Below are 22,672 nucleotides of genomic sequence, written 5' to 3'. Positions count from 1 at the left end.
TTTTATATTGTTATTATGTTGTTTGTTATTATTTATTATATTATTGTTGTTGTTGTTTAGATTCACTACTTGGAGTGTTCGAGGAGGTAGTGTTGGAAGTGGTGGAGGTGGTAGATGTAGGAGTGGAAGTGGAAGTGGGTGTTGGTGTAGTTTGTGGATTCTTTGCAACATATTGTTGGTTCTTCTTTTTGTTATCGCCTGATTGTCCTGTCTTTTTCTTGTATCCACCAGAGTTGTTATCTCCATTTTGTTGTTGCTGCTGTTGTTGTGGAGAATCATATTTCTGTTTGTATTGTCGTTGCGGGGATGGAGATGAAGACGAACCTTTGTGATCCTTGGGTGATTTTCCTTGTGAGTGTTGTTGCTTTGGAGTATTGTTGTTCGATGGCTGTGCATTGGTATTGGCAGCACCTGGTGGTGAAGTTTGAGTCGATGGATTGGCTTGTGGTTGTTGAACTGGTGCAGAAACAGGTGCCGGTAGTGGAGCAGGTGCCGGAGCAGGTGCAGTCACTTGTTCCCAAGCAGGCTTGACAACCCATGCGTTAATTGGTGGACTTGGAGCAACAGGTACTACTGGAGCCGCTGCGACTGGGGCCGCTGTAACTACTTCTCCGGTTGGTGCACTGCTAACTGGCTTATTTTGCTTGGAACCATCTTGGCTGGATTTCCATGAAGCATCTTTGTCACCTGGCTGTTGCTCTTTCTTCTGATAGGTACCACCGCTGTTCTTGAATGAACCGGAACGTTTCAGATCTCTGTCACCACCACGTTGCTGTTGATCTCTATCGGAACGTTCACGTTGGCCACCACTGTTTTCTCTAGAGTATTTTCTCTCACCCTTGTAGTCACCACCCTTTGATGGATCTCTTTCTTTATTATCTCTCTCTCTGTCTCTGTCTCTATCACCTCTCTGATCATTTCTCTTGTCTTTCTTTGGTGGTTTATCATCGGATTCACTCTTGTTGCTGTCTTGGCTCGATGATAGCTCCTTCTTTGTCCACTCTTTCGACTTGGTTCTACGAATTTGAGTTGGATGCGATGAAGATTGTTGTTGAGAAGTATTCTCAATTAGTGAATTTGAAGGAGCTGCACCATCTTTTTGTTGTTGTTGTTGCTTGAATTCCTGTGATTGATTCAACGAACTATCTTTTCTAGTAAACTCCTCTTTACTTTTCTCTCTTTTTAAAATTTGATGTTGTTGTTGTTGTTGAGGTTGTTGATATTTTCTATTATTATTATCACTATTCATTCTATTAAAATTACCATGTTTGCTATTATTATTATTGTTGTTATTATTGTTATTATTGTTATATCTTTTATTCGTTGATTGTTGTTGAATGTGTGGTGATGGATTCGATTTATCTACATTTTCCTGTTTGTGTTGTTGTGACGATGGTTCAACATTACCTTCCAAAGGATTATTGTTGGTGGATGATTCGGTGGTTACCTCTGGCTGTGCAGTTTGGGTAGTGTTGGCAACGGGAAGTGTTGATTGATTATCTACAGAGTTATCTACAGTCTTTGTTGAGGGTTCAGCAGTTTGTGGGTCTTGAATTGTTTCAGACGATTTCGAGGGGTGTTGAGAAGTAGATTTTGATTCATGTGGAGCACTAAAATCATTTTTAAGATCGGTTTGTGATTTGTCTTTAGTTAATATGGTCTTTGGATAATTTTGATATTGTTGTTGTTGGTAGTTTGGGTTGTGTTGATGTTGTTGTTGGTTGTGATATGGTTGTCTATTATATGGTTGATGTTGTTGTTGTTGATGTTGTTGGTATGGCTGTTGTTGTTGGTTGTGATGTTGTTGTTGTTGTTGATAGTTTGAATTATGTTGTAATGGTTGTTGGTGTGGCGGATAACGATCTCCACCTCTTGGTCTATTATCAAAATTATCATTGTTGTAACTACCTCTGTTATCCATCTTTCTCATTTGATGTTGATCGTCTCCTCTACCTCTTGGATTATTGTGACCCTGTTGGTTGTTGTATCCATGTGGTGGGGGTGGCAACTGACCGTGAGCGTTAAGAGGTGCAGGATGGTTGTGCTCTCTATCTCTAAAATCACCGCCACCGCGATTATCAAAGTTTTCCTGATAGTTTCTATTATCTCTTTGTTGTGGATATCCTCTATCTCTGGGATCTCTGTATTCATGTGGCTGGTGATGGTCACCTCTTTCTCTGTTGTCTCTGCTATCTCTATCGTGATGATATTGATGGTGATGGTGGTCAGCTCTTTCTCTGTTGTCTCTGCTATCTCTGTTGTCTCTTTCACCTCCTCTGCTATCTCTGTTGTCTCTTACACGCATATTATCATCTCTATCTCTTGGATCGTTGTGTTGGTCTCTGTCGCCCCTATCAACGTGGTGATGTGGGTTTGGTGGATGTGGATAATCTCTTTCTCTTTCTCTTTCTCTATCACCTCCTCTGTCTCTGCTGTCGTAATGATGTGGGTGGTGATGATGTGGATTTGGTGGATGTGGATAGTCTCTATCTCTTTCTCTGCTGTCTCTGCTATCTCTATTGTCGTGATCTCTGTCGTGATGAGGGACTGGCTGACGGTTAAAGTCATCTCTTCTGTTGTCATAATGATGGAATCTACCACCTCTATCAGGTCTATCTCTCTCGTAATGATCTCTTGGCGAACGATCATTATATTCCATTGGCAAAGGTCTCTCGAGGGAGGCTGGACGTTCATTCGATCGTCTTCCCTCGCTCGGTATTCTCATTGACATTGGTCTTTGATTGATATTCAATTCACGCTCGTGTGATCTTCTGTTGTCTACTCTTTCACGACTATCTCTATCGGAGCTTGGTGGACGATTCATCATATCTCTATCATTATTATTATTATTATTATAACGTCGGTCGTCTCTTCTATTATATGGTTGTTGTTGTTGTGGTGGAGGTGGCATCATTTGATTTGGACGTCTATTATCTCTATTATTATATCTATCATCATACTGCTGTTGTTGCTGTTGATTCTGTTGTTGATATTGGCCATATTGTTGTCTTCTTTGTTGTTGTTGTGGTGGTGGTGGTCCGACATGTTGTTGATGCTTGTTGAATCTATCTCTATCCTCACGATCTCTTTCTCTATCTCTACTTTCACGTTCTCTCTCACGTTCTCTTTCTCTTTCACGTTCTTTCTCACGTTCCTTTTCTTTTTCCTCTCGTTCACGGGCGAGCTCCAGCTGACGAACTCTTTCGCGTTCCTCTCTTTCATTTGCTTCGAGCTCCTCCAGTTTCTTCTTGGCACGTTCCAGTCTGATACGCTCGGTTTCGTTTGCCTGCTCAACACGCTTCTTTATCTCTTCGTTCATGTGCTCCTTTCGTTCTTTCTCTTGTCGCAACCACTCGGCTTCGAGTCGCGCCGACTCTTCTTTCTCACGCTTGATTCTGAGTTGCTCCTGTCGTTTGCGCTCTTCCTCATCGCGCTGTCTCTGTAACAACTCTTCCTCGGCGCGAGCTCTCTCTTCTTCCTCCCTGATTCTCTCTTGTTCCTCCTCGTAGATACGTTGACGCTCACGCTCCTCTTCCTGTCGCTTCAGCTCTGCTTCACGCTCCTTGGCTTGCGCGATATTCTCATCGATGAAAACCAATGGCTTTGAATAGTCCATATCCTCATCGTTGGCCCAGTCAGTGTTTGCCCATGAATTACCAAAAATATCAGCGACACCAGAGGACTTTGTTGGCGAAATAGTCGAGCTTGGCGAACTGATATTGGCGACGACCGACAACGACGAACTACTTGATCCCGAACCAGTACTAGTAGTAGTTGTAGTCGGTGACATACTACTATTATGATAGCTATTACTATTACTGTTAGAGGCAGAAGGTGATTGAATCGACGACGATCTCTGTGAAGTTGGTGTTGTAGGTAATGTATTTTCCTGATATGATTTCTTATTACTATTACTACTACTGTTGCTATTATATTGTTCTTCTCTTTCATCTAATTGTAATTAATGATAATAAAAAAAGGTTAATAAATATGATGTTATTCTTAATTCTATTCTTAAAAGGGATTACAAACATATGCTTGATGGTCTTGAGAATGAATCTGTGCTACCCTTCATATTGTGAGAAGAATGGTCGTCATGTCCAATATATGCAGGTGTGTTGGATCCGGTTGGAGTTGCTACCGAAGGTGATGGTAAGAGTGAAGATTGAGTTGCAAGATTTGGACTGTTCAGAGCAATGTTTGAATGAGAGATCGGTGCATATGGAGTTGAACTTCCACTTGTTCCGCTGCTGCTACTATAGTCTCTGTTGTCTCTATTATCTCTGTTGTCTCTTTCTCTATCTTTATTCAAATTCGATGAACTACTTTCTCTGCTTATACTGTTGGTTGGTGTTGAGATTGAAGTGGTGAGAGGAGTCAAACTACTTTGTTGTTGCTGTGATGTATTTGTACTGTTGTTGTTGTTGTTGTTGTTGTTACTGCTGTTGGTAGTGGTAGTGGTGAGGTTGGGAGTGGAGATTGGTGTGAGTGTAGAGGTTGGTGTTGGGGTGGAGATCGGTGCTATATTGGCGAGTGGAGTGGTCGGGGTGGACACAGTGGTTTTGCCACCGAGGATAGCTGCAGCCGCACCGCCACCACTACCCCAGACAGATGTAGTCGAGGGCAATTGCTTCTCCTCGGGTCCACTCTCACTCTTTTCACTCGGTAAATTGATGGGTTGAAACTTTGATTTCGAACTAGGCGTCGATCCAGTTGATTGCAATGATGGAATCTGTGTTGGTTTATGTGTAGTTCTTCCTATTGTTTTTTTGTATTTAATAATAATAATAATAATAATAATAATTTGATTTGATTATTTCCAATGTTAATAATTCCTTCATTCATTAATTCTTTCAATCTATTATGTTGTCCAACACATTTTCTTTCCCATTTTAAATCATACCTATCATATTTAAAGGCGGTGTTGCATTCTTACTGATTTTATATGTATTTGAAGGTGATGATGATGATGATGTTGACGATGGTGAAGATGATGATTTCATTATAAGATATACTAAAAATAAAGTGTTGGTAATAATAATGTTTTTTTTTGATTAGTTATATTTTATATTAATTTTCATCTTTGATTTCATTTGCTTTATTATTATCAAAAATTAAAAAACAAAATAAGAAAAGACATGATGATGAAGTTGATGATGAATATATCATAATATCATTTTAATTTTGTTTTTTTTTATTTTTGAATTAATAAGGTAAAGTAACTTTAATTAAACAAACTTACCATAACGTTGTTTTTGTTTGTGTTTTTGTTTTTGCTATACTGTTCTGTTTTAATTACTGATAATATAAAACTAAATGTGGAATGTACAATGGTGATTATTATTATAAATATTATTGTTACTCTAAAAATTGATATCAATTTTTAAAAAAAAATTTAGAAAAAAAAAAAAATATATTTTTTGAAAAATTAAAATAAAATTAAAAATTTGTTCTTCATGTTTTTTTTATTTTTATTTTTGGTTTACATGTAATGTGATATGATGATGGTTTATTAATAGTTTGTTTGACTTGATTTTATAATTATATTTGTATAATATTAAAAAATTAAAAAAAAGAAATAATATATCTTAACTTTTTGTTTATTTTATATTTTTATTTATTATTGTTAATGGTTATTGTTGTTGTTGTTGTTGTTGTTGTTATTGTTATCCTTCATTGATACAATATCTAATTTACGTTGATATTTGTTGTTGTTGTTGTTGTTTGATTCGACACTTCTTTCTTTTGGTGTTCTATAGATTGATTCCGGTGAGTTGTTTACGAATGAGGCGTATCTTGCTAGTGTGAAGAAGTAGTCGCTCAGTCTGTTGATGTATTTATTGGCAGCGGCATCGATGTACTCTCCGATGAGCAGTGGTACAAGGTGTCTCTCACACCGACGACAGACACTGCGACAAACGTGTAGTTGTGAAGATACAACGTTGCCACCTGGCAGGATGAAATTGCGTAGTGGCGGTAGCGATTGATCGATCTGATCGATCTGTGCTTCCAGTCTGGTGATATTATCCTCTGAGAACTCTGTTCTTCTGAGGTGGGCATCCGGTGAACTTTCACGTGGTGTCGCAACATGTGAACCTAAATCCAACAACAAACATTGTATTTCCTCCAACTCTTTGATCTTTTCAACCAATTGATTGGAATCAACTTCTTTACTACTAAGAGTATTCATTTTTATAAAATCAATAGATAATCTAAAAAGTACAAAACAAATAAAAAATGTCAAATTAATAAATTATATTAATTAGCAAAGATATTATATATATTTCCATTTACCCAATATGAGCAGATAATTCATCGAGATCACCTAAAACATTGAATATTTGATCATCTTTTGGTCTTCTTTCACCATTGAACAAACTAGATGTTCCTTTATCACCTGTTTTAGTATAAATCTTTATTTTCTTTGGTTCAGGCTTTGTTGATGTAGTGCTACTAGAATATAATCTATTTTTAACATATCCATTATTATTTATCAAACATGATGTTGAAGATAATGTTAAATATCTATTTAAATAATTAACTAATTTATTTGATTTAATTAGAATTCTAGACATTTTTATTTTTTTGGATCAACCAATCTTTTTTTTTTTTTGAACACCTCAAAATGGATTCCTTGTGACCACAATGCACGCATTCCTTTTTTGATACTACATATTTATTGAAATGTTACAGCTGAAATATATTTAAATAATATTCAAATGATTAAAAAATAATAAATTAATAATATGAATAATATTATTCTAAAAAATTTATAGAAATGTTTATTTTTTTGAGATAATAACATAAATTTGAAATGAGATATTAAATTAGTTTGATAAAACTGTTAAAAATATATAATATATAATAATCTTTTTTCGATTTTTTCCAGTATTTTATTTTTTTAATTATTATAAATCTTTAGTTTTGTATCAGCACCACCAGAGATAATGTATGGGTTCGATGAATCGGTTGGGTTGCTGAGCCAATCGCAAGAGAGTACTTTATCGGTGTGTTTTTCAATGGTGAACAATGGTACCTTGGAACGGGTGTCCCAGAGTTTGACGGTGCCGTCGTGCGAAGCCGAGAGAAGTTGTGTGGATGAGCCTGGCTTCCAGCTGATGGAAGTAACCCAATTCTTGTGTGATAAAAGCGATCCAATGTTGAATTTACCGTCGCGAATACGTGGATCCCACAAACGAATGGTGTGATCGGCATGACCCGACGCTATCAGTCCAGAGTCGATAGAATATGAAACAACATGAAGTGCTGTCGATGCCATCATCGTCTGTGTATCCGACATCGTCTCCAAATCCCACAATCTAATACTCTTATCCATACCACCCGAAATCAATTGGAACTGTGTTGGCCAATCAATAGTTGTAATTGGTTGTGAATGTTTTTCCAATGTACTTAAACTTTCCTATAAACAACAACAACAACAACAACAACAACAACAACAACAACAACAACAACAACAACAACAACAACAACAACAACAACAACAACAACAACCGAAAAATGTTAATACAATAACAAATACTACACATTGATAGGTTAGCTATAGCTACTTACTGTAATGATAGATGGTTCTAAAATATTGGTTGATGATGCTATTGCTCCATTCTTTCTGCTCTTTTTGTTTGGTTGTTGTTGTGGCTGTGGTTGTGGAAGGTTCTGTAGATCCCAGAGTCTGAGTTTGTTGTCGTATCCACCGGATGCGAATCTGGTTCCGTCTGGGTTGGAAGCGACCGATTCGACCGATCCTTGGTGTGCTTTGAATATGCACATTGGCTGGACGGTCTTGGCGTCGGCGTCGGCATGCCAGTATCGGATGGTCTGGTCGAGTGACGCTGTGAGGAATGCCAAGTGACTACGCTTGGCTGCCTTTGTCCAGGCGACCGATTTAATCGCTGCTTGATGACCGACCGCTGTGATCAGTGTGTTGGCGGAGCAATCGACGATTCTCGCACCGAAATCGTAGCCACCGGTCAGCGCCAGACCCACGAGTGAACCACCGTCGACACTTGCAATCCAGTCGTCGTGTTGATTCTCCTGTTCACGCTTTGGTTCGGTGACGGCTTCGACGTACTCGATGGTGATGGTGTCCTCTTCCTTGAGACCGGCTTTCTTGATGTGCTTGTCGAGTGTCGTTCTAATGAATTGTCCGTTGATGAGGAAATCGAATGGTTTGTGCTGGGTGGTGTCTTCTTCGGAGCGCAAGTGATTCACCAACTCTGAGAGTCCGAGACGACCGATACGCTCTGGCACACCAAACGCAATCTCTGTGACTCTGATATTTGGATCGTTGGTAACAAATCGCACCTTGACCTTACCCTCCTCTTTTACTACTACTTGATTATTATCCATTATCAACACTAACAACTATAATAATAATAAATATCGACCACTATTTACAATTGACAAAAAAGAATAATAATAATAATTAAACTCATCACAATCAAACAAAATTAAACTTTTTTTTTTATTATTTTTTATTAATTTTTTTTCAAAATAATCGAATCGTTCGTTTTTATTTTGTCTTTAAAATTCATAATAACAATATAATATTCATTTTTCTTAAGAATTGAATGAGATAATTTAAAACATTAATTTTATTTAATTGAAAATTGTTTTAAAATTCATAAATACAAAAAACAATTTTTAGATTTTCATAAAAAAACATAAAAATTGAATTTTAGAAATATCTTTCATCAACGCCCGGTTAGCTCAGTCGGTAGAGCGCACGGCTCTTAACCGTGTGGTCGTGGGTTCGAGCCCCACATTGGGCGTTCTCTTTTTCTTAGAAATAGACCACAAAGCGCGCATTGTTACCTATAATATTGTAAGAAAGTTCATCTGTTTGTGGAGCTATAATAATGATAATTAGTTAACTTCCCTTTTGGAATAACGGGAAAACCCATTGGTTACAAATATGATCATCAATAGCATGTACAAACTACAAACCATGATTGATTTAAGTTTAAAACGTTAGTTAAAATATTTAGATATTTAATGTCAATGTATTAGTTTAACTTACAATAAGAATCTTTGTGATGACTGTTTGATTGTCTCACTAGTTTAATATTATATTGATCGAATCTGGTCATCCATCTTCACCTTTACCAAACATAGAAGTAAACTCAGGAGCGATTTACTTAGATTGGCTTCTAGAACTCTTATTTAACGTTTCTACTAACCTAAATTGTAACCAATGACTGTCATTTTTGTATAGATCAAATGTTAATTAAAGGTTATTTAACTCTAATAGTTATATAATTGGTGAACTCTTGTCAATATAATCGATTTTTAAATAGTTTCTTTAATCACTAATAGTTTCATTAACATTTCTACTCATTGATAATAGAAGTATACATACTTTACACTTTAAATTAAAAATAACTGATTCTATTAAAATATTTTCATTTTTTAAAAGATTATCATTACATTTATCGTTTGATGATACCATATCATTCTAGTGTATTTATAAAAACCTTTTAATTTATTAAATATATATTTTTATATTATTAAACAATTTCAACTATATATCTGTTCAATCAATCTTTTGATCATATATATAAATATATTTGAAAATGAAAATGAATAAACCAAATGAATTGAAAATAAAAAAGATAATAAACCATTTAATTTGATAAATTTTTTTATTAAATGGATAAATTGTCACTATAGTTAATCAAAGTGTGGTAACCACAGGTGTTCAATTCTAATTATATTGTTTTACTGGGTGTTTGATATATTACGTATGTCTATTTACTATTTATTATTTTTATTATTTCAAATTTAGATTTCTATAGGTTCATTACAATAATTTTTTTGTTACAAACCTCCTAGTTTATACAAAACAATGTTCATGATTATTTTACTTTCGAACTAATTTTATTCAATTGGAATTCAGCTTGAATAAATTTAGAATACTTGATTTTTTATTATTTCCTGTTCAACCATCATCAATATTCAATCTATTAAATTATGTATTTAAATTAAAAACTAAAAAATAAAAATGATTTTATTTCTATTTTTTTAATTTTTTAATTTTATTTATATCATTTGTAAATATTTTTTTAAATTAACAATAAAAATAAAAATAAATATTAACTATTAATTAAAAACAAATTATAGATTCAAAAGAATACAAAATTTCATCCGCTTGATCCACCAAGGAAAATGGCTTTACCATTGTTTGGAAATCTATTGGAATTTCTTTATGATTTTCCTTTTGTGGTGTTTCAAAAGATGAATCAAAAGTATGGTGAAGTCATTGGATTTTGGTTTGGATCAAAATATGTTATTGTGGTTTCAGATCCAAAGTTGGGAAGAGAAATGATATGTAATTACAATGATAATTTTCTAAATAAACCAGAATCTCCAACATGGAAACAGATATCTGGTGGATATAGAAACTTGTTTTTCGCCAGAGATCAAGATTGGTATTGTATAAAGAAACTTACATGCAATGCTTTCACCAAAACCAAATTGAAGTCTCAAGTACCTTTGATAGAACAACAATCCACTAAACTAATCAACTCCTTTAAATCAAATTCGAAAAATTATGAAATTGTAAGATAAAATAATTTAATTAAAATATATAAAACAAAACTTATTAATTATTTTTAAATTTTTATTAATAGTTTGATCCAATGGAAATATGTTATAAATATTCAACAAATATTATTCTTCAAATTTTAGTTTCCAAAGAATTGTCATATGAAGAAGATGATAATGAAAATGAAATGAAGAATATATCCTATTATTGTGATAAAGAAATATATTTAAATGATTCTTTAATATTAAAGAAATATATTTAAATGATTCTTTAATATTTTGTTCTTTAAAATTAATAAATATGAAAATGTTCTAAAATATACTTTTAGAATAACAAATTAAATTATATCAATACCAATCATCATATTTATCCAATAAGCAATCAAATAGACAATCATCATAACATCATTCTCATCTGAAATATTAACTCATCACAGTGTACTTTTCAGAATATTACTCTGAAGTATCAACACCTTCAAATAATTAATAATTATATGCCAATCATCTAACTTAAGTGATTAAAATTAATAAAAATGTAAATTGTTAAAGGGGCTTTAACTAATATGCGCTTCTGATGACTCTTCAGATTTAAAAAGCTTTGACCAAGGAGTCAACAATATTTTTGTTAATTTCTTGAGAATTATAATGAAATTGATTTTATTTTTTTTTTGTGATTTGTTTCGGGAAATTTGGACTTACAAAAAACCAAATCCCTCATCAAAAAAAATAATCACTAAACATTTTATACATAATTGTTATAAATGAAATCAAATAATAATATTTATATTATTGTTTTAGTTATAGTATTGTTTATTATAACAAACGATGCTTTACAATTAGAGAAAAAAAAAACATACAAAATAGGAGATCCTCTGCCGATCTATGTGAACAAGTTGATTTCGCAAGACAAAATCTTCTCTTATTCATACTATGATTTACCATTTTGTAAACCTGAAAACGGTAGTTTATCGTCTCATGAAACTATCGGTCAAGTTTTAAATGGTGAAAGAAAACAACTCACTCCTTATAATGTATGTTTTATTTAGAAATTATTTGTTATAAGTGTTAATTTATAATTAACTTATTATTTTATTTTTAGGTAACATTTTTGCAACCAACATCAGGTTATCAAGAGATCAATAAATACTCTGGTTGTGATATCTTTAGTTATCGAGATACCAACGATAAGCTGTCAGAGTTTATCAAAGAGAGATACTATATGGAGATGGAAATCGATGATCTTGTTGCCTACACTTGGAGTGGAGTTGCAAACTACAATGCAATCAATATCGGAAATTACTGGTTCGATCGAGCAAATAATCAGGAAATATTGACAATCAACAACTATTTATATTTCACAATTCAGTATAACAAGGTTAGCGAAGATGAGTATACAATCGTTGGACTCCGTGTTTTACCACAGAGCAGACAATTCAACTTGCAAAACTATCTTGATAACGGTATTATCAGCTCTAATGGCAGCAACCAATATCTAGATAGTGACAAAGAGTTTCTGTTGTACACCTACGCGGTCGCCTTTGAGGAGAGCAATGTCACATGGGAACATCGATGGGATCAGCTGATTGACCATGAACATACCAGTGTGTTAGTTGGTGCTAGTACAATCAAGATTATTTTGTTTATCTATATCTTTATCTAGACAGGTATTGCAATATATATGCAAATAAAGCGAATTCTAAGTGCACAGACGTTGGAAGAACTATCGAACGATGTTGTCTACAAGAAAGTGCCGCTTTGTTTGAGAAAAAGAATGACCTCCAGAATGTTTGACTATCAAAAGATTGCAATTTCATTACAAGCTGTAAGACATGATGTTTTCAGAACACCAAAGAATCCGATGATCTTGTCAAGTTTGGTTGGTGGTGGATTCCAATTGTTCATCACAGTATTAATCACTTTGATATTATCGAATATCATACCACCATATTCAAACAGTGGATCTCTTCATTCCAATCTTTTGTATTGTTATTTATTCACTGGGTATATATACCAATCATAATTATCAATTTACATACTTTTCAACTAACATTTTTATTCAAAAACTTAATTATACCAAAATAGTATTATTTCAGGATATGCATCGAAAAGAGTTTATCAATCAATGAATGCAAAGAATAATGGATTAAAATTTGATATTCAATTCTCATTTTTAGTAAGTATTAATATTTTTAATGAATCATTTTTAGTGTTTGATTTATTAAAAAGTCACTTATTAACATGAGATTTTATAGATATCATTTTTAATTCCAGGTATTCTATTTTCATACTATATCTTGTTTATGTTGTCTGTTTCAAATTCAGTTGGAGCAACAAACACACCATCCTTTAAAAACATGGTTGTTTGTTTTGTAATATGGATATTTGTTCATACACCAATGGTATTCATTGGATTGTTTATTGCCAACAAACAATCACATCCAGAAATACCAATTCAACCTTCAGCATCACCACATATATATCCTTCAAGTAAATTAGGAATTACATTCTTAGTAATCGTGTTATTCGGACTCACCAATACCGTAGAATTTAACGCTCAGTTTATTACCTACGACTATGCCAACTACTCAAGATTTACCTATTTCGATATTTACAGCTATGTATCAACTGAATATATATTTTCAGCTCTCTTTGTTGGTGCCGTTGCTCTCAATTACACTTTACTATTCCTTTCATATGAGGTAATGTATTGAATTGTTGGATTTACTTTTTGAAAAAGATCTTTTACTCTTACTGTTATCATCTTTTTATTTTAAACTTAGATTCACAATTGGAATTGGAGAGTATATGAAATGAACACTGGAACAATAGTATTCTTTATCCTATATCAGTACTTCTTCTCTAGTTTATATCATATTTCTTTTGATGATTCCACATCAAAATTCTATTATTTCGCAGTAACAGGATTCAGATCATTAATCATTTATTTCCTCAATAGTTCCATCTCTTATCTTTCATCTTATCTATTTGTAAGAGTTTTATACAGTAAAAAATATCTTGGTGGTAAACCTCTTTTCAGAGAAGAGAGTATGTCTTTAATTATTGCTTAACCAAACCTACAAAATATCATTGTTTTTAACATATACAAAAAAAGAAATTGGTCAACTTACTTTCAACCTCGATATATTAGGAATGTATATTCAAATGATATTTTAGAGGGAAGAATTTTTAAATAAAACTTTGAATATTTCGAAATATTGTTTTAAATTCAAGTCGTTATAAATACTTAAACTGGTTGAGTGTTGATGAACAGTGAAGTGGTGGTTGGTTTGATAAAATGTAACCTATGGGTTTTCCCGCTATGTAGTAAGGGAAGTTAACCAATTATGATCAGTTCCACAAGCATAAAACTTTTTTTTTTGCAAAAAAAAGATTAGCTGACTCATGATCAGTCAACAAATTGCAGGTATTGATATTAACCTGCTAGTTCGTGTTTTATATTATATATACATTCTCACACAGGCCGTGAGAAATAGCTAATAAAATATTATTATTATTATTGTTTATAGTTATTATTAATTAATAAGTTTAGTAGTATTAGGATAGAATAGATCTAACAGTAGTTAAGTGTTGGTGAACAACAGTATAAAGTGGTGGCACGTAGTTGGAAGGATTTAGATTCCAATCAGATTTAAATTTACGTGTCATTGCAGAGCAATCGACAGTGATTCCTTGGGAGATAGAATTAGCGATTGTGAAGTTAAGCTTGTGGTAATTGGCATCGATTAATTTGGTGTAATGGGTGACTGCTCTTTTGACGGTATTTTCCAGCTTGTAATGGGTACCATCACCAAACAGTTCACAGGACAGCGCCTGCCATAACGAATGTACGATAGCAGCAGTAAGGTGGGTGAAGTGGACAGTAGTACGAATAGGACCGTCGAACTAGATGCACGAGTGCTTCCAATTGCGAAATCTATAGTTACAGTACTTGTGGTATATGTTTGATAAAGGAAAGGAACTGCTGTGAAACTACATTCCTGAATTTGAAGAAGAAACGCTCATGTGGGTTGCAGAGTTCAGTTAAGGTGTTACCACAGAACTCACAGACATGACCAGTGCGCTTGTGGTTCATGGGGAAGGTGTGAGAGTACAGCCGGAATATGCTGTTACGTAGCATAGGCACTTTGACCTTGGATATATGCAGGAACTGAGATTGGAGAACCAAAGAGTTGTGTAGAACAGTCCAGTAACGCCATCGGGACCAGGCGATTTGGAAGGTTTGGTAGAGCTTATTGCAAAATATATATACCAAAAGTAAGTTATAAATTAATATAAAACTTATCTCTTAAATAATTAATTCTTTCATATAAACAGGGATTATTAGTTTTTTGTTACTTTTTTTGTAAAGTAGTATTACTAAGAGAGTAGTACAGCTTTAACAAAAGGTTGGAAAGATATGTAGAAAAGAAATAATAAACTTAACTCGATATTAATATATGTTATAAATGAATATGAATATGAATATTTTTATTTAATACAAACCTTAACTCGATATTAATATATGTTATAAATGAATATGAATATGAATATCGACTTAGGGATTTGTTTGGTATATTTATAGTTTCCCGTAATCCATAATGACTGGATGGATTTCGGTTGGAACCTAAAATGGAATCGTCATGGTTTTCCAGACTTAGAATGTCAGTTTGGAAGATTCGAAATTTCCGCCAAATTTCATTGAGATTTTATCGGAATTTCGGCTACTTTTCTACACTTTTCTACAAGTTGAATCTTTTTTAAAAGTATGCTTACCGCATGCAGTAAGGTTTTTTATAAATATAAATTGGGCTCCACCGGGAATCGAACCCAGACCACTACCACCCAAAGGTAGTATTGTACCATTCAACTATGGAGCCTCTGGTGAAGTTCATTTCTTATTTTTAACTATCTATTTCTCCACCATAACATAGACCGATTCCCTCCACAAAACAACACCACGCTCCAATCACTCACAAACTGGTTCATCTTCTCCACAAACAGCAATCTAGACACAGACACCAAATACAAAAGCCGGATGCGAATCGAAAGAGCTTCTCTCAGCTGGGAAGAAGGAGGCATTGGCCTCTGGAACATGCCAGTAAGAGAACTCGCTCAAAAAGCATGGGTCTATAACCACTTCCTCTCAATCAAAGACAATTCCAACCACGACAAGCTCATCCTCTGGCGAAACTACCTCATTGGGCACATGTCACCATCTCCCTTGTTCACCAAATGCCAAAACGCTTGGAAAAAGCTTGCCAACGAGCATGGACACAACCCCCACCTCAACCAACCAATCACAGAAACACCCAACACAATAATCCCACTCAAAATTATTTACAGAACATTCATACGAATGAACTCTGACAAAAAACCAACCCCAACCACAAAAGGAGAGGAAATCCTCATAAGCAAAGGATTCTCCCTCCCGGAAACCTTCACCACCATAGCCAAGATCAAAGACCAAAAAGGGCGAGACACACTCTTCAAACTCTTCGCTAGATGTCTACCGCTCTCTAAGATCGACCTCACCTTCTGTATACACTGCTTACCATTCGTATTCACAGGTCTCCCACCGATCAAGATCACCGAGCACCACCTCTTCAAATGCAAAATACTTAACACCTACAAACCTATCATAAAACGGATCATACACAAATTTACAGGGGACACCTCGACTGGGAGCTGGACATCCTCAAGATGACAAGCAAAAACGAGCTACATCAAAACGTAATTGCTATCGTACTACACCAGGTCTGGATTCTTCACTGCAAACTTGCTCACAACTCCCCCATCACACCCACCACCTTCTATCACGCAACAACCAACAACATTAACAGACTAGCTAAACTAGAATACCACAAACTAATCAGAAATTAAAACAAGACTTCGGTCGTAACAACTGAAACATTCAAGCATATCAATCAAAATGGCTGAAGAAGCTAGACGACTTCAAACTCATCTGGTATCACCTGGAACATCCCAACGCCATCCCACCTCAGCAAATAAACAATTAAAAATAAAATCCATTTGAGTATTCTTCAAGATATGAGAATACTTCAAAAAAAAAAAAAAAAAATCTATTTCATACTCTGTTCCCCAAAGTATTAAATAGATAAAACTCAAAACAAAACTGGCTCTTGCTTGTAACCATAAATCGAATAAAATAAAAAAAAACCTCTAAGATCACATTAACCCATCATTGATCATTTAGATTTTGGCACACAATAAATATACAACTCTACAGGTGTTTAAAGATTCCCAGATTTCTTCTTTAGAATTAAATCAAACTCTCAAATCTCATATATCATCTTGATCTTCCTAAATCTTAATGATTTGTAACTTTACAATTAAACAGATTAATTTTATTGATATTATTTGATTTTATATAAATCCAATAGTTATTCGTTTGACTTTAGCTGTCTCTTGACAAGATTATAATAGATTCCATTTTCATTTTGGATCAACTCTTCGTGAGTACCTCTTTCTTCGATGATACCTTGGTTGACCACCATGACAGAGTTGGCGTTGACAACGGTCGATAGACGATGGGCAATAACCAAGACGGTTCTGTTGTGCATCAATCTATCGATTGCCTCCTTAACAAGATACTCACTTTCGGCATCGAGAGCACTGGTGGCCTCATCCAACAGCAATACCTTTGGATTCAAAAGCAAAGCACGAGCGATAGCAATACGTTGTTTCTGTCCACCGGACAAACGGACTCCACGCTCACCCACCACAGTATCATAGGTACTCTCGAATGCGCCAATAAACTGATGAGCATTCGCCTTCTCGGCAGCAGCTCTAATGTCGTCCATACTGGCATTCTCCACACCAAAACTAATATTCTCCTTGATGGTACCAGCAAACAAGAGTGGCTCCTGACTGACGAAACCAATAATACTACGATACCAACGTGGATCGAGTCTTTTAATATCGACACCGTCCAGTGTAATCACACCGGAATTTGGATCGTAGAATCGTTCTATCAACGAAACAATAGTTGACTTTCCACCACCGGACGGTCCGACCAGCGCAGTAACCGTTCCAGTCTGGATCTTCAAGTTGATCGTTGTCAACACTTGTGTTCCTCTGGTTGGATAGGTAAAGTTTACATCTTTAAGCTCGATTTCACCGACTGGGTTCGGTAGAATATCACCACCGGTGATTGGAATCGATGGAACCTTGTCCATCAACTCAAAGATACGATCGGATGCACCGACGGCCTGCATGAAATCACCAAACAAACTACTGACGAAAGCAAGTGCCATCGCCACCGACAATGTATACAAAAGGAATGAAGTGAGGTTACCAGTGGTTGTGTCGCCATTCAACACTTGTTTGGCACCAACATAAACAATCAGCACAATTGCGAGTTGTGCCACTAAAAATACACCACCCGAGAAAATTCCACCTGCCAACGCCAACTTTTTACCAATTAAATAACTTTGATGTACATCTTTTCCATACTAAATAGATAGATAGATAGATAGATAAATAAAGGATTAATAAAATATTATATATCTTGATAAATGGTAACTTACGATTGCAACGAATTTCTCTTCTTTGGCAAATGCTTTTACAGTTCTAATGTTACTAATTACTTCTTCACCGGTTGTAGATGATTTAGCCAGTTCCTCTTGTACTTGTTTACCGAGCATCTTTACTTTCTTTCCGTAAAAGACAGCAGAGACAGCGAGAATAGGGATGATTGCCAGCATGACAAGTGTAAGTCGCCAGTTGGTGATGAAGAGTAAGATGATTGCACCGATGATTTGAATGGTGTATCTCACTGCCATTGAGATGTTGACGGTCACTGTGTTTTGGAGTACTTGTGTATCCGATGCCAAACGATTGACCAACTCACCGGTTCTGCTCTGATCAAAGAATGCCACATCCTGCTTGATGATCGCTGCAAACAACTCTTTTCTCATTCTCGCAACGAAACGCTGACCGGCCAGCGTGAAGAGATACGCACGTATCGAAGTACTTAAACTACCGATCAGGAAGATAATGACCAATGCCAGCGTCGAGTTGTTGAGTGTATTGATGTCACGCGATGCCGAAAGCACCTGCACGATCTGACCAAAGAAAGCGGGAATGGCAAGCGAGGAGAACGACGAGAAGATCAGCGCAATCATACCGCAGAGAATCAGTGGTAGCTCGGGCTTTGAGAGCTTTGCTAGACGCTTGGCGTTGGAGTTGTTTATACGGGTTGGACGCTTCGCTGCTTTGTTGATGGAGGAATCCATTGCTTCGGCATCCTCCAGTTTCTTCTTCTCCTTGGCCATCTCTATCTTGTGCTCGACACGAGCAACCAACAGTGGATAAGCATTGAGCGCAAGATACAAGACGATGAGACCGATCGAGTTGGCAATGCACGCCAGCGTCATCTCACGAGCGTCGTCACGTGTCAAAATCGGGGAATTCACTGGGAGTATTGACGGGTCAATAGATCCCGGTGTTTTAGTTAGCATCGGTATGGCGAAAGCAGACTTTATGATGATGTAGATCAAACCGAGTACCGACATGGCAATCGTTGACAACTGGTAGAGATAGCCAGTGAGGAAGAGACATACCGTCCAGAAAATAGCGAGTACATAGCTGAGTAGCAGCACATCGAACGTCGAGAAATAAAAGAAATACTTTATATTGAATTGGTCGAGTACGCTCGTGTTGTTTGGTGACGCGGTGGGTGTTGGCGAGGTAGTCGGTGTCGGACTGATCGGATTCGGGTAGAACACAACACGATTGCCAATAAAGAACAACAGGTTGGTGGAGAGTACGTAACCAACGAGTAAAACTACACTGGCAAGCCGCAGCATATAGAGAGTTGACTTTTGTCGCTGTTTTTCTACCACGGACAGACCGTCCTCATAGATTCCACCATTATCATCATTACTACCACCAGCAACTCTACGCAGTGGTTCTTTACTATTAACAGGATGTAACAACACCTGACTCTCTACATCTCTATCACCGCCAGCAGCATCTTCATTATTATCATCCAACAATCTTTTCCTTTCACTTCTATTTGACATTTTTTTAGTTTTTATTTTGGACGAACACTAACTATTTTTGGTTATTTATCTGCAAATATATATAAATACAAACAACACTTAAGTGTAGTGTTTTGTCAAAAGCAAAGATAAATAATATAGTGATTTATGATATGATTATATTAATGAACTGAAACTAAACAAAACAAAACAAAACAAAAACTAAAACTACAATAACTATAATAAATATTTTAAAGTAATATGTATTTGTATATAAATAATATATTTGATTTTGGTATAATAATAAAAATGATTTAAATTTATAATAAATAATTTGTATTTTTGGATCTTTGTTATTTTTTGTTTTGTTTTTTAGTAAAGAACTCAAACCTAATTAGTTGCTAGGTTTGATGTGTCAGTGAATCATTAAGAATTAATAAGGTAATAATGATTTCCTAGCATTGAGCTTTGCAAATTTAATTAATTATGATTAAAATGTTTGCGACAATAGGTTCATCGAAAACTTGAAAGGTCACACCTGATGTAACCTCATTACCCAAAAACATCTAATACATAACATAAATAGAAATTTTTTTTGAAATTAATTAAAATTAAAAAAAATGTGTGACATAATTAATCGTCGGATCACTTTTTTTAGATTTTTTCTTTTTTCGTCATATTCCTTAATAATGTTGTTGTTCATCTACTTTTTTTTATTCCTCCTACTTAATATTAACAAAAAGAAAGATTTCATTTAAATTTCTATTAAATCTATTGATAATAAATAAATAGATAATTTTATTATTGTTTTGTTTTAACATTTTATTTTTAGAAAAAAATAATCATTTAAAATATAAAATATTGTGTTATTTTAAACATTTTTTAAAAGTAAATTGTAAATTATAACAACATATATAAACAGTTTCGCATTTTTTGAAACTGTATTATCGGAGCTGAAATTTCCAAAAAAAAAGTGCACAAATGAAGTTCCCTTGTGCTTGTGTTTTGCAAAAAAAAAAAAAAAAAAAATGATCACTGATCGTCCACTGATTTTTTAAATTTACTCTATTTAATTTTAATACATCATTTTTCTAATTATATATTAAATTGTGTAATTCATTTATACAATGTTATCATCATTCTCTAGAAAGTTGGTGACTCCAACTTCCTCATTATTGAGATTCAACAATGGTATTCGTATGTCTACTTCATTGGCAAACATTGGAACTGTATGTTTTAAAAATCATTCATCAACAAACCAACAAACAATAACAACAACAACAATAATAATAACAATCATCAAATATTTGATAAGAGGAGAATGAATAGATGGATTGTTATAAGCTTGAAAATAATATTGACTATTTTTTTATTTATAGAGATCATATCATACAGATAAATTGATGCATATTATCGATGGATCAGTCGATAAGAACTCAGTAGAGTTCAAAGAAAACATGACTAGAATGAATGAGAGCATCGAACAACTCAATAAGAACATCGATAAAATCAAGTTGGGTGGTGGTCCAAAACTGAATGAACGTCATGTCTCAAGAGGAAAGATGTTGGCTCGTCAACGTATCGATTCACTCATTGATCCAGGGTAAATCATTTAAATTTGTATAAGCATTTCAAAATAACACTCAAATTAATCAAATCATCATTATCATCATCATCATCAATATTATAATTATAGTTCACCATTTTTGGAATTTTCACAATTAGCAGGATTCAATATGTATGGAGAAGATGTACCAGCCGGTGGTATCATTACAGGTATCGGTAGAGTGGAAGGACAGGAATGTATTATCGTTGCGAACGACTCGACTGTCAAGGGAGGTACCTACTTCCCAATCACTGTAAAGAAGCATTTGCGTGCACAAGAGATTGCCCAAGAGAACAATTTGCCATGCATCTACTTGGTCGACTCTGGAGGTGCCAATCTACCGCGTCAGGCCGACGTATTCCCCGATCGTGATCACTTTGGAAGAATCTTTTTCAATCAGGCAAACATGTCTGCCAAGCGTATCCCCCAGATCGCCGTCGTCATGGGTTCTTGCACAGCCGGTGGTGCCTACGTGCCAGCGATGGCCGACGAATCCGTAATCGTCAAATCGACTGGAACCATCTTTTTGGGTGGTCCACCACTGGTCAAAGCGGCCACCGGTGAAGTCGTCACCGCCGAGGAACTCGGAGGAGCCGATCTCCACTGTCGTACCTCCGGTGTAACCGACCACTACGCGCGTAACGACCAAGAAGCGCTCGCTATCACTCGTCGTATCGTCTCGAATCTCAACCGTAAGAAACAACCGTCGGTCGTCATCAAGCCCGTCGAGGAGCCATTGTTCCCGGCTTCCGAACTCTCGGGTATCGTTCCATCCGACTTGAGAAAGACATTCGATGTTCGTAAGGTGATTTCGCGTATTGTCGACGGAAGTCGTTTCGACGAATTCAAAGAGCTCTACGGTACGACGCTGGTGACCGGTTTCGCACACATCCACGGTATGCCCGTTGGTATTATCGCGAACAACGGTATCTTGTTCAGTGAGTCCGCAGTGAAAGGTGCACATTTCATCGAGTTGTGCAATCAGCGTGGTATCCCATTGTTGTTCCTCCAGAACATCACCGGTTTCATGGTAGGAAAGTCGTATGAGGCTCGTGGTATCGCCAAGGACGGTGCCAAGATGGTTATGGCAGTGGCAACCGCACGTGTACCAAAGATCACCGTTATCATCGGAGGTAGTTTCGGTGCCGGTAACTATGGTATGTGCGGTCGTTCGTACAGTCCACGTTTCATGTACATGTGGCCAAACGCCAGAATCTCTGTGATGGGTGGTGAGCAAGCTGCCTCTGTTTTGGCACAGATCCAGAAGGACAACATGGCAAAGGAAGGTAAGCAATGGGCACCCGAGGAGGAAGCAGCCTTCAAGAAGCCAATCTCTGACAAGTACGAAGTCGAAGGATCGCCATACTACTCGTCGGCACGTTGCTGGGACGACGGTGTCATCAACCCAGTCGATACACGTCAAGTCGTAGCACTCAGTTTGAGCGCATGTTTGAATCAACCAATAAATCCACCATCTGATGGTTTCGGTGTATTCCGTATGTAA

The 22,672-nt window shown here is 35.6% G+C and overlaps 8 protein-coding genes and 2 non-coding genes across 10 annotated transcripts; 5 read left to right on the top strand and 5 right to left on the bottom strand.

Moving 5' to 3' along the window:
• Nucleotides 1-40: 40 nt before the first annotated feature.
• On the bottom strand, nucleotides 41-5,003 carry PPL_00355 (uncharacterized protein; the record flags this gene model as incomplete). The annotated part of the gene is made up of 3 exons (XM_020571385.1): nucleotides 41-3,951; nucleotides 4,033-4,758; nucleotides 4,904-5,003. 3 exons carry the CDS (start codon nucleotides 5,001-5,003, stop codon nucleotides 41-43), a joined length of 4,737 nt encoding a protein of 1,578 aa, XP_020438659.1.
• Nucleotides 5,004-5,626: 623 nt separating this feature from the next.
• PPL_00354 (ATP:cob(I)alamin adenosyltransferase) lies at nucleotides 5,627-6,575 on the bottom strand (the record flags this gene model as incomplete). Its single annotated transcript, XM_020571384.1, has 2 exons — nucleotides 5,627-6,212; nucleotides 6,295-6,575. The coding sequence occupies 2 exons, from the start codon at nucleotides 6,573-6,575 to the stop codon at nucleotides 5,627-5,629; spliced, it is 867 nt and encodes a 288-aa protein (XP_020438658.1).
• Nucleotides 6,576-6,901: 326 nt separating this feature from the next.
• Nucleotides 6,902-9,222, bottom strand: wdr12 (WD40 repeat domain-containing protein; the record flags this gene model as incomplete). The annotated part of the gene is made up of 5 exons (XM_020571383.1): nucleotides 6,902-7,420; nucleotides 7,573-8,382; nucleotides 8,813-8,868; nucleotides 9,038-9,073; nucleotides 9,198-9,222. The coding sequence occupies 5 exons, from the start codon at nucleotides 9,220-9,222 to the stop codon at nucleotides 6,902-6,904; spliced, it is 1,446 nt and encodes a 481-aa protein (XP_020438657.1).
• On the top strand, nucleotides 8,717-8,789 carry PPL_00353. The gene has a single exon. It is a non-coding gene; the product is annotated as a tRNA-Lys (tRNA).
• A 960-nt stretch (nucleotides 9,223-10,182) lies between the features above and the next one.
• Nucleotides 10,183-10,823, top strand: PPL_00351 (uncharacterized protein; the record flags this gene model as incomplete). Its single annotated transcript, XM_020571382.1, has 2 exons — nucleotides 10,183-10,575; nucleotides 10,647-10,823. 2 exons carry the CDS (start codon nucleotides 10,183-10,185, stop codon nucleotides 10,821-10,823), a joined length of 570 nt encoding a protein of 189 aa, XP_020438656.1.
• Nucleotides 10,824-11,321: 498 nt separating this feature from the next.
• On the top strand, nucleotides 11,322-12,220 carry PPL_00350 (uncharacterized protein; the record flags this gene model as incomplete). The annotated part of the gene is made up of 2 exons (XM_020571381.1): nucleotides 11,322-11,591; nucleotides 11,660-12,220. 2 exons carry the CDS (start codon nucleotides 11,322-11,324, stop codon nucleotides 12,218-12,220), a joined length of 831 nt encoding a protein of 276 aa, XP_020438655.1.
• Nucleotides 12,221-12,331: 111 nt separating this feature from the next.
• PPL_00349 (uncharacterized protein) lies at nucleotides 12,332-13,628 on the top strand (the record flags this gene model as incomplete). Its single annotated transcript, XM_020571380.1, has 4 exons — nucleotides 12,332-12,561; nucleotides 12,643-12,733; nucleotides 12,813-13,259; nucleotides 13,341-13,628. 4 exons carry the CDS (start codon nucleotides 12,332-12,334, stop codon nucleotides 13,626-13,628), a joined length of 1,056 nt encoding a protein of 351 aa, XP_020438654.1.
• A 487-nt stretch (nucleotides 13,629-14,115) lies between these two features.
• On the bottom strand, nucleotides 14,116-19,604 carry abcB1 (ABC transporter ATP-binding protein; the record flags this gene model as incomplete). Its single annotated transcript, XM_020571379.1, has 7 exons — nucleotides 14,116-14,329; nucleotides 14,692-14,809; nucleotides 15,580-15,702; nucleotides 16,194-16,278; nucleotides 16,798-16,832; nucleotides 17,060-18,032; nucleotides 18,108-19,604. 7 exons carry the CDS (start codon nucleotides 19,602-19,604, stop codon nucleotides 14,116-14,118), a joined length of 3,045 nt encoding a protein of 1,014 aa, XP_020438653.1.
• On the bottom strand, nucleotides 15,367-15,437 carry PPL_00348. Its single transcript has one exon. It is a non-coding gene; the product is annotated as a tRNA-Pro (tRNA).
• A 1,085-nt stretch (nucleotides 19,605-20,689) lies between the features above and the next one.
• mccB (methylcrotonyl-CoA carboxylase) lies at nucleotides 20,690-22,672 on the top strand (the record flags this gene model as incomplete). The annotated part of the gene is made up of 3 exons (XM_020571378.1): nucleotides 20,690-20,791; nucleotides 20,942-21,165; nucleotides 21,259-22,672. 3 exons carry the CDS (start codon nucleotides 20,690-20,692, stop codon nucleotides 22,670-22,672), a joined length of 1,740 nt encoding a protein of 579 aa, XP_020438652.1.

Source organism: Heterostelium album (assembly GCF_000004825.1).
Source record: "Heterostelium album PN500 unplaced genomic scaffold PPL_scaffold1, whole genome shotgun sequence".
Classification (NCBI taxonomy): domain Eukaryota; phylum Evosea; class Eumycetozoa; order Acytosteliales; family Acytosteliaceae; genus Heterostelium; species Heterostelium album.
This window is presented reverse-complemented; position numbering and strand designations above follow the sequence as displayed.